Source organism: Hirundo rustica, chromosome 12 (genome assembly GCF_015227805.2).
Source record: "Hirundo rustica isolate bHirRus1 chromosome 12, bHirRus1.pri.v3, whole genome shotgun sequence".
NCBI classification, from domain to species: domain Eukaryota; kingdom Metazoa; phylum Chordata; class Aves; order Passeriformes; family Hirundinidae; genus Hirundo; species Hirundo rustica.
In genome coordinates, this window is record NC_053461.1 from 2,694,943 (window position 1) to 2,707,113 (window position 12,171).

General features: G+C 38.0%; 2 protein-coding genes across 3 annotated transcripts in view; one reads left to right on the forward strand and one right to left on the reverse strand.

The window, feature by feature from the left end:
- Window positions 1–12,171, reverse strand: part of CACNA2D3 (calcium voltage-gated channel auxiliary subunit alpha2delta 3) — a 396,842-nt gene that overhangs the window by 61,836 nt on the left and 322,835 nt on the right. The window lies entirely within an intron of this gene.
- Window positions 1,843–8,512, forward strand: LRTM1 (leucine rich repeats and transmembrane domains 1). Its single transcript, XM_040075991.1, has 4 exons — window positions 1,843–2,056; window positions 3,086–3,227; window positions 4,667–5,244; window positions 8,079–8,512. Exons 1-4 carry the CDS (start codon window positions 1,843–1,845, stop codon window positions 8,510–8,512), a joined length of 1,368 nt encoding a protein of 455 aa, XP_039931925.1.

Consider the following 12,171-nt stretch of genomic DNA (forward strand, 5'->3'; position numbering starts at 1 on the left):
AAGGAAAATAAATCTAATAAAGAGTATGTACAGGAATTGTCTGCTGTGGTCTTGGGAACATTTTTCTATATAATCATGTCTGCCTGGACTCGATATACAATGCAGCGGAATCCAAATCCTGTAGCTTTTAAATATTCGAAATATTTAAATTGTTTCCTTTCTGCTAGAGTTTAATTAACATAATGATCTTCTGTAAAAGAGATGATTCTTACACATAGAGCTCCTTTAAAGCAGATGGCAGTAATTGCTGCAACAAAGAGTTTGCTGGCAAAGCAAAGACAGAGCTGGCCCCTCTCAGCCAACAGGGATCAGATATTAGTTCATGGGGCTTTCTTGCTCTTTGCAATAGGAAACATACCTTGCTACAACAAGGCACAGGCTAATTTAAGAGGCTGCAATAACAGTTGCTGCACCACATCAGACAACTGAAAAGAATCCTGCTGGTGGTTCAAAAGACCAGAAGTAGAGTAGGTTTCATGGTTATCCTGCTTCTGGCAAATCTCTACCTGTGACACGACTATAATTTTCACCACATCAGACTTCTCTGTCACAACCAAAGTATTATTCCTAATAAATGGGAACAGGACATGGATTATAGGTTGGGGAAACTTCTGTTTACAAAACATGTTTATTCAGAGTTCTCAATATAAGGAAAAAATGGCCACATCTACATGAAAAGCAAATTGACAGATTTAATCATATGTTTCCAAATCTGAACCCAGATGAAGATTTTTTTAAAGTGTAATAACTTCTTATACCATGATTCTGAGTAAATAAAACCACCTCTGCATTACTGCTGGAACTGAACCTCCCACAGCGTTTAACTTTCTGTGACCTTGTCCTGTGAACGTCTCTGTAATATGGTGCATACTAAAAATAATACAATTATAGTTGCAAAGATGTACCTAAAATAGGAGAGGCAGTTAAGAGGCATTTTTTAAGCCCACTGTTACATGAAATGAACTGCAGTGGGAACTCATATACCCATCTGGTCAGCAAATATTGGTTAAGATGGAAAAATAACTTAAAAAAGAAACCCTTTAAATTCCTAAGCCAAATAAAATTATAGATACCAAAGAGAATTTAAAAGCATCTTATCATACAAAAACTCAATAATATAATAGCTATTACCGAATCAAAAGTCATGAAAAGAGCTGCCACTGACACAACGGATGAGTTAATGCAAGGAGAGTGGGATGTCATCTCAAGAAAAAAGTGCCTGACCTACCTTTATTCTTTGTAAGAGCATCCATAGCCAACAAGGCTACAACTTCCAAGGAAGATGCTATTTTATGACTGACCTTTTTTCATTGAATTGTGTTTTCATTAAAATGATTCACGGGCATTTTTTAGGATGGGTCATAGAAACAGCAAATAAATGTATCAGGCTGCAAAAGTTAAAAAAGCTTTTTGCGTTAACCTGGCATTAATCTCAAGCACAGTACAGCTGATCTTTAAGCTTCTCTCCTCTTTCCTTTGCAAAGCTGGGGTTAACGAGCACGACTGTGCTGCGAGGTTATCTACATCTTCAGTGTTCCTCCACACTAAACCCCAGGCCTCACCCCGTACCAGGACACCGTGCATCCATCAAGAATGTCAAGGATGGTAAGGTCTGCCGTTCACAGCACTAATCCTGGGATCCTCAAGATGAACAATCATGTTTACTTTGCAGAATGACTATTTTCCCACATTCTCCTTCACCGTTCCCATGTATCCACCGTTCCTTTGGGTATCTTGACTGGTGTCAGAAACAACTGAGCAAAGCACACGATACTGGCAGGCACAGCTCTGCCCTGTGAGGCAGGGAGCTCAGCACAGACCTCTGGAAACCAAAAGGTACCTATGGAAAAGATAGGGCTACCCTCTTCACAAGGATTCATAGTGACAGGACAAGAGGGGAGGGACACAAGCTACTCCAAGGAAAACTCTAACCGGAAAGAAAGAAATATTGATTCTGAGGACAGCAACACATTGGAGAAGGTTGCCCAGAAAAATGACAGAATCTGTTACTGGAAATATCAAAGTCTCAACTTGACAGGACCCTGGATAACTTCTGGTAAAGATGCTGCTTTCAACAGCAGTTTGGTCCTTATGATCTGATTTTTCTAGCACTCCTTCTAGAATATTGCCTACATCATATAAATTTTGACCTGGAAAGTGAACTTTATGTGATCTTTTTAAAAGCACCTAAAAGCATAGTTTGTACCCAAGAAAGCTGTATTATAGGTCTGATATATTTTGATTGCACAGTTTCCCTCTCCACAGGACATAGCTGATAGATGGAGTGATCATATAGCCTGGAAAGACTCAATTATATACCAGATCTCTCATTCCTTTCAACACCTTTGAGTTCCTTCACAGTCACAGGTCATTAATCCTTTTATTGGTGTAGATGGCACAGTATGAGTTCTACTGAAGAAATAACAAAGAAACAAGTCACATTACAATTTCAGTGTCACCTGCTATGTCTTTCCAATACCTTTGAAAATAGAATTACTTTGTTCCATATTCATGGTGACTGTACTAGGATGTGTGCCATTTTTACAGAAGGATCCACTGCTCCTGTATTCCCAAGCAGTAAAATCCTGTCAGCACAACTAATGGATGTCAGATGAATAAGCTTAAAAGAGCAAACAAGGGCACTGTCAAAACCATGTCATCAACTCACAGGACTATTTGTAGAGATATTATACACTCCACTGCCTCCAGTCACAGCCCAGGATAATCAAAATCCACGTTCAGATCTTGCAAAAATTGACACAGCCTGGCTAACAATCCACCAGAACTCAGAAACCCTACTGGATATATAAAAAAAGGCAGCTTTATCTTTTGTACTTTGCTTTTGATGAAGATTAAGCAAATTGAAGAGGTGAGGTTATCAGGTTGTTATTTGTACGTTACAGCTGTCCAGTCGGAGTTGGACAGACACTGTTTACATGGCTTGTTGTCTGATTAAGATGCAGAATAAGTCTCTGAAAGTCAAAAAGGGGGGAGAAGATTGTGATTAAGAAAAAAAAAAAAAAAAAAAAAAAAAAACAAGGGCTGATAGAGTAACTGAAAAGAAATTGTTGCCCTTCTACACAAGTCACAGCTACACCTAAAAAACCACAAGAAAGGAAACTGGATGAGCTCGAAGTGGGAATCAGAACAGTGGCTGTTACTGTTCCACATCAGAAATCTGGACTGAATCTTCCACCAGGGGAAGAGCAAGCAGAGCGGAATGAAAGGTGAGACACTGAAGCATTCGGAGTAATAATGCAATTTTTCTGTTTGCAAAACATTTCCCTGCCAAGCAAGAGTTTATTTTACCTCTGCGTTGGAAGCTGTGTTTCTGAAGCCAACTGTTGCAGAACAATGTAATGAACTAAAAATATTGCTCACCTTGCATGCAGGAATGCTGGCTTCTTTCAAGTGACTTTTATGATGCAGAAATCAGTATTGCAGAAGATTATGCATATTTTTAATAGAAATATTTCATTTCTGATTGAAATGTAATGATTAATTTGTGCCTTAAACTGTAGTCTCAAAATACAACTTTCATTTATGTATTTATCATATTTCTTACTATGATCTTACATTATTCCATCAAAATGGTATTCCCTGTTAGTAATTCCCATTTGATCTCTGTAAATGAATAAATAGCAATTACTTTATTTTCGAAAGGTTTCAAGTAGCAGCTAAAATGTTTTGCACTTTGAAACAGTAAATAGTAAAGATTATTTGAAGCATCTCAGAAACAGTGTTAGAAAAAGATTCATTATTCTGACTTTCTTTAGTCAAAGAAAATGTAATTATTCAATACTGAGTTTTTTAATGTTTTATTATATGCATACAAGCATAGCTGCAAGTACCTTGTTTTCAAAGTTAAGATCATTAGCAAGACATAAAAGGTAAAAACTTTGGGGGTTTTTTTCAGTTTAAACCACCTGAACATCAAGAAGCAGTAGATAATTTTAAATACTAAATATTACTAAGTACTCCGGTCAACTAATTTATATTTTCAGAAGCTTATTGGCAAATGTCTGGTAGCTGTGTAGAAACCTGTGTCCATAGGGAAGTAATGCTGGCATTCAGAGAAGGGAATGAAAGCAAAAAGAATAAACAGATATTTTAAAGGAGAAACTTACAGAATCTGGATTGCTGAAGAAGTACTGCTAATAGTTTTTATAGTTATGTCTTTGAAGCTTGTCATTCTTTTAATGGTACATTGACTCAATTCTTCCAGGTAGTAGTATTAGTAAAACCGATGAAAAAGAAAAGTTTTGCTTTTAATTCTTCTGACACAAGATGTCTTAAAATTGCTACTACCACAGAAGGAGGGACATTTCAATTTAATAGTTTTAGAAACTGTCACATTCCCTTTAAACATCCCTGCTCTGTTGATGGCAAATCCTATTGAAAACCATTTGTACTTAAAAAAGCATGGGAAGTGCTTCATTTTCAGATCATGGTGACATTATCTTCATTCTGCACTATAGAAGTACATCAACACTATCTGTAATTTACTTATGTATTATAAAGGAAACAGACCCTGTGATATCTACATGATTGTTTATTGTGGAACTGCACACCTTCTGGGTGCGTTTATGGCCTAAAGACAAAAAATTTAAACTATTTTTAAATCTCCTTTCACTTGTGATACAGGTAACTGGCTTTTGGTTTGTAGTGTCATCATCTTGTTGGCACACAGAGCACACGGCTGCCCTGACAAATGCCTCTGCCACACAGCCTCAAAGACTGCAGACTGCAAGAACAGAGGGTTCACCGAAATTCCTGCCCGTTTACCTCCTGAAACTCAGATACTACAGCTGCAGAACAACCGTATCTGGAGAATCAACCAAAATGCATTCACTGCAACGCCGTTACTCAAAATCTTAGACTTGTCTAATAATACCCTCTCAAGCGTGGCACCTGGCGCTTTCCAAAAACTAAGGTATCTACAGGTTTTAAACCTAACCAGAAATTTGATTCATTATATAGAAAACAAGACTTTCAGTTTCCTCCCACACCTAAAAGAACTGGACTTATCATCCAACAGCATTATTCGCTTGCCCGAGACATTTGGAAACAGCACAGGGAATATAACATTGCTCTCTGTGAAGCATAACAAACTGCAGAAAATGGAAAGAATTCTGCTGGAGTCACTTCCAAACCTGAAAGTGGTTCTCTTCAAAGATAATCCCTGGCAATGCAATTGTAATATCTTTGGCCTCAAACTGTGGCTGGAGAGTTTTCTATACAGAGGTAAGGACTTTTTCTCGTCACATTTAGCGTACATGAGAACATTTAACCAGCATCTAACTGATCTTAATTTCTATTGCTTAAAAATTTACCCCACACTGTAGGTCACTTCCTCAAATAAATACATTAATTATATTCTTATGCAGAGATCAGAATGTAAGTGCTTTTATAAACACAAGTGGCAAACTAGAATCAGAGAGGGACTTCATATTTGTGCCCAGAGAAGAAGCAAGGATGCACACACCATACAGCAGGTACAGTGTATTCTCTAGTGTGTGAATTCAGATATAGACATTTTTAATTACAAAACAAGCAATACTTGTTCACATACACTTGTTTTAATCCTAGCAATATATTTTTTGCTGGAAACCAACCTACTGTTCTAAATCTTTTTACCTGTTGCATGATGGCAAGCATCAAGACAGATATCAGTCCTGGGCAAACTTTAGAGAACCCAGGATTCTAGTTATTATCTCAATTATGACTTAGTAGTTCTTTAATATTTTATGAATATGTAGTATCACTTCCTATTTTGTTGTTAACCAGAAGAGGAACTCAATTCATTAGCAATTTCCTGACAGAAATTTGTCATGGCATCACGTAGGGAAAAGTGAAGATTATAAATAATAGAGTCAGTATTTTGGTCACAACTGCTTTTAAATATATTCATGAGTTATGCTGTGAAAAATATAACATTATTTAATTCTAAAGGAATTAAGTATGAAAAGAAATTAATTTCTTTCTCCCAGGGGGTATGCTCAGACTGAGAATTCAGATCAGCGGGGTAAATTTCTTTTTTCTAAATCAGGCTTTGATGCTTGCATGTGACCAAACTACTGATTACCTGTCTCTGTACCAAAGTGATGTGGAGTCTGCTGTAGCACAGGGGATGTGGAGGTGGCCCACGTGGCCTGGGACTGATGGACTGCCTTTTGCAGGGATCAGAACTCTGCAGGCCAGCTGGAAAATTATCCTGGCCATGCAGGGACACAATTACGACTGGAGAGGTCTTCAGATGAAGTAAACTCACTACTATGAGCCACCTTTTAGAAAAGACAAAAGGCTAAACTCCTCTCAGCAATAAAATCTTAATGTCTTGAATAGGTAAAATATTACTTTATCACAGGGCTTTAGTCTATTATGCTGGAAATTCATCAGGGGTTGACTTCTCTGTGCAGAGGAATGAAATGATCCAAGATAAACATATCAGATTATCTTAATTACTCTGCCAGAAGCATAAATATTATCATTTATTTCAAAAACCAATGTTGTCTAGAATTTCCTAGTGATGTCCTTCCATCTTTCTGAACACTGTACCGATTAATTAAATGAAGTAACATGGAACTTACAAATTAATTTTAGCAACAAGCTTTAAAGGAAGCCCAAGGGTTATGTTCTCTTCTGTGTTTGCATTTCCCTAAAACTACTTGTGTGAATCACATGAAGAAAAATTAGTAACGGTACACATTAATGTTTCCCACTACTTATACGACACACGTGATGAAACTTCACGGTGGCCCTGCAGATATTTCTTGCATGTCATAACAAAGCAATGTAAGTCCAAAATATTTGAGTATTTTTAGCTGAATCCATCTCAATTCAGCTAAATTGATATTTCATGCACATTCACAGGAAATTACAGAGAATACTTCTGTTCAGGAGGAACACCAGGGTTCTATTCCAAGCACACATAATTAGTTACTTAAAACCATGAAATGATAAGAGTTAAAGGATTTGGAGGTTTTATCTATATCCATATTCAATCTAACACATTGAAGATGTCTGGAACCATGCTATGGGCTTCACCAGTAAAGACCAAGAGACCTGCTATGCTCAAATCTGTCCTGGAATATCACCATTATTTGTGGAGTAGTCTCCAGATTTCAGTTTGGCTCCATCTGTATTCACTACTTTTTCCAAGTCTTTTCAGGATGAAAATTCCTATGCCTGATTTTAGCTGAAAGGTGAATTATTCTGGACAGAGAGGAGAGGAGAAAGAAAAATCTGTTGATTAGTTAATTTTTAAAATATGTCAGCATTGTTTTTGGCCTTGTGGAATCCTTTACACACCACACCCCTAAAGCCCTGTGCTCTAACTAGGTACCTGAGGACTATCGATGTTTGGTGTATTTTCCTCTATAAACTCAGGAACAACCACATGATTTAGCAAGACTGTGGATTCCTACTTCCCTCCCCATTGTACTAAAAACCTCCCTTGGGAAGCTGGCTCTGAACAATCATGAAATTTAGCATCTGAGCAGAGTAATAGATTGATTAAACTCAACTCCTTTATACCTGTGTACGCGTTCTTTTCACAAGCCTTGCTTCAAAAAACCACTCATGGGTACATACAACTTACTGAACTTTCTCTCTTTGCCCTTTTAAAGCTAACCTGAGATGTCAGAATAATGATGATTTCATGGATATTTCAAAAAAGTGGGAAATATTCTACAAATACGTTGTTTCCATTTCTTGCCATAAAAATTAGCAGTGGCCAGAAGTTGAACAAACTGAATTTGCCATTAACAATACCTCTTTGTTTAGCTATGACAGTTCTTATTTCTCTACCACCATAGTTCTTTTTACACTTACATCCGTAAAAACACAGCTAACCTAATTCCTGATGAACCGCTTCTTGAAAACGCTCTCTTATGTGAGTTTTGAAGTGTAACAATCTCACCACTGACCTAATTGAACAAAAGCCTTTAAAATACATTACAAATCTTTAAAACTATGAAGCAGAAACTGATAATAAACCCACTCCCGGTTTACGTTAATTTTACGTTAAGGTGATTCAGAAACTGTCAGCTATTGAGACCGCTGCTTTTTATCTCCAGGAGGAATAAGCGATGGCATTATCTGCTCAGCGCCAGGGATCCGGAAGGGGAAGGACCTCCTCAAAGTTCCCTACGAGCTCTTTGGGGCTTGTCCTCTGAGGACAGCCCACGCGCACCCGGCCGGGAGCCACCACCACGGCTTCGAGCACCGCGGCTCGCCCAAGCACGGCCACCACGGCGAGCTCGGCGACGGCGGCCGTGCCAGCTGCGAGCCCAAGCCCAAGCCCAGGCCCGCCAGCCTGCGCCACGCCATCGCCACCGTCGTCATCACCGGCGTGGTGTGCGGCATCGTGTGCCTGATGATGCTGGCAGCTGCTGTTTATGGCTGCGCTTACGCCGCGATTACGGCCAAGTGCCACAAAGCCCGTTTGGCCCCGGTCCGGCAGCACGGGACTCCCAAGGAAAAAGAGCTGTTAGAGAGCTCCTCGGCTTGAGCTGCTTCTGTCTTTTTGGCTTCTTGACAATAAAGCCCTCACTGCAGTTGAAACGCCTAGGATCTCAATAGCATTGCTTTAATTGAAATTACTGGGGTTATTTTTTTTTTTTTCCCCTTTTTCATACTTTTTAAAAATGTAAGTATATATATCGATATATCGTCCGGAATATCCGCTAAGACTTTATATAGAACAACAGAAGTTTATTTATTTTGTGTGTGTGTATGTTCCAAACCTGCAATTTAGGGCTGAGTGTTTGAGATCACTAAATCTTGACGTAGCGAGTTTAAAGTATTTCAGCATCCCTTACTAACTCTCGATGCAGTATTAAACCAAGACATGATCTACGGTGCACCTACAGTCAGCGGCTGACAGGAGTGATGTTCTGCAAAGAAAAACAGAAAACAGCCATCTAACTCAGTACAAATTCAACTATCTTAGAGAGTACAAATTACTATTTAACTCAAGCTGTATACAATTCACGAGCAATTTTCAAACCAGCCACTCTATGCGCTGCCACTGATAACATAAATGTGCTAAAAGCATTTCCAAAAATGTGTTTTCAACTTTCCAGTGTGCCCCAGGAAGCAGCAATGAAACATAACATCCATTTCCTAACTCAGTAAATAGGAAGCATTTTGTTAACTATTGCATATGATTTTTAAATTACTTAGCAGGGGAGAAAGAAGAGAGCTGAGAAAATGCTGAAGAGAGGAAACGCTACTGTGCTTTCGATACAAGCCCCAAAAGGGGGTTCTGTAAGCAGAGCACACCTGAAGACACTGCCTGATATCCTGCAGGCTTACAGGTTTGCTACAGACTTTTCTGAAGCCACTGATCCACAGATCCTCACGCAAATACTCCATTTTGCAAATGCCATGACTGCAGAGGCAGCTCCCATCACAGTGCAGCCCTTCAGCAGGAGGATAATGTAGTTGCATGTTTACACGTCCTCCCTCTCAGAGGGAGCATTCAGCTGGATTCACTCAAGGGTGCTTCCTTACTCTCTGCAGAGCTGTTTCACCATCAGAGGAAATCAGAGCCAAATCCATTTGAATATCATAAGTTTAGAATTCCGAGAATATTTTGAGTGTGTGGAGGTAGTTATTTTAATGGTTCTTAGAAATTATTTTAAGACAACCAACAGAGATCAGGAGGTCCATTCACCTTTTCCAAGACTGGATAAAATACATTCTAGACTATTTGTGACAGACATCTCATCCGTCCCCCAACTGTCCTCAGTGACAGGGATAAAGGCCTGCCCCGGCAGCCAGTGCAGAAATCAGCAATGTTTATGGTATTGAGGAAAATGGCCGTGGAACAATCTGCAGTGAGGGCAAGGGGAAGCTGTGTCGTGGCACGTGGAGATCCGCACTCTCCTTCCAACAGATGGATTTCGAAATGAATCTCTGTAGCTGTTCCAGTTACAGCCTCGACTGAGTAATGAGCTCTATGGCAGGAGTCATGTAACCCTTGCTCTTATCTACTTTGTAATAATTGCAACCTAAATATTAAAGCTCATTCCTGCATCTGCAGTTACTTTCATGTCCAGAGAAAATTAAGCATCTCAGTCTTAATCTAAATCTGGCAGATATTGAAAACAATCAATTACTGTCTGTTCTTTTTTTTTTTTTTCTTTTTTTTTTTAACTGCTAAGTACTTCACATCATTATTAGGCTCCGTTCATTCTTCTTTGTCCTGAACTAAATAAACCAAGCTGTTTCAAATTTTTCCTGCAAGACCACATTCTTCAAAATTTTTCCTCATGCATTCCTTGGAGATTTTTCAGCTCTTTTACATTTTGTTTGAAATGTGGTACCCTAGACTCGGAACATCGCTTCAGCTGAGACATCATCAGTGCAACACTTTCAGAATATTTATATGTTTTTACAATATCCTAATATGTAGAATATTTGTATTCAGGCTCTGATGCCTTGATGCTTACTTTTTTTTTTTTTCCTTGTAAATATTTGTAAAGCTTAATGAATAATCTAATCTACTTTCAGAACTGAGTCATTTAAATATGTAAATCTACATTTTTTTACTTTTTTATCCATTAACTGCCATAGCATTTTGCAAAGCAAAGCACAGTTTTTCAGATACAGAAGACAGAAGGAAGACAGGATTGGATCCTATTGCCCATTGGCCCAAAAATGAATTTGCAGTTATGCCAAATCATTGTTTTTCCACAGTGACAACCTAAAATGAGCCCAGCTGTACTCAAAGTAGATCCTGAGATGAAAGCTAATAAACTTCCAGCCTCCAAAGAGATTTTACCCTCAGTGTTTCTAACAGGCTCAGACACAGCAGCACAGCTTCCATCGCAAATCACTTCACACTCCTGATCTTTTCAAGCAAAAGTAAAACAAGAATTGACTTGATATTTCCTAGTCAGGAATAAACCAGAACATATTCCTAGTCCATAAAGAAACAGTCCTAGCACCAAACACCTTTCAAACTTTCCTCATTGTATCATCAATCACAAATTAAAAAAAAAAAAAAAAAATTAAAAAAAAAGAAGGAAAAAAGAAAAAAGTGAGGAACAGTCAATGAAAGGGCACATCAACATTTAAAGAAACTCATTTTGAGTCACACTGAAGATGCTTTGGGGATTTTCATGCACACACGAGGCTGTAAATTGATATGGAGTTTTGCCAGAAAGCAAAGTATTAAACATTTCCATTAGTTTCCTTTGTTGTGGGAACAGAGCAAGACAACCCATGCAAATTCTGATTCTATATTTCTAATATGCCATTTGTCAAAGGAAAAAAAAAAAACTAAACACCATAAACAAACAAACAAAAAATCACAGGGGAACATTTCATTTAACATTTATAAGTCTGTATATCACGGTTATGGTAAAAGTGTTTGCAATTAACAAATTCAGTCATTTCTAATGATAAGTAATAGCAGAAAATGAACAGAGAAAAGTATTGAATCAATTATTTAATAAAGGTAAAACATTTATTATTCAGTAGAGGAAACAGAATTTTCAACTACTGATAAACAGAAATAAAAGCTGCAATTTGTTGTCTAGAAGAATTATTGACTACAACAAGTGGAAGACTGAATATAGGGAGTCCCCACAGAACTGCCCTTAATTTATAAAGCTTAGCAATGGACCTCTGCCACTGAAATTATTCATCTGTACAGATTTATTTTTCAGATAAAGGATCCTGAGAAAGCTTTGTTGTCCTTCCAGCAATCTCATGAGAGCATTATAGTAAGCACAGTATTTTTTTCTAATCTCTGTTAAAAACACTCTTTTCCCCCCAAAGTCAACAAAATATCAGGACACGCTACTTGGCAAGGCATTTGCAAAGACAGGGAAAGCACAGGTTGTTGTCTTCCTGTCTTTCATATAAAGGCTCAGTATATTGCTTTGTTTACAGAAAAAAAACTTTCTAAAATTTCATTTCAGAACAAAAATTGAAGACTATAATGCATCCATCTTCTTTACAGAAAATTATCGAAAGCATCTCTATGGAAAGACACAAAGTTTAAACTGAAACATTATTGCTTGCCATATTTGTCTTTCCATTGAGAGCTTGCAAAAAGTCAATCAAAATTCAGCTTCATTATTCTCTAGCAATACAATGTCCAAAAAAAAATCTGGATCCCTCTTCTTGAATATCAAAGTAGCACATTTAGTGACACTA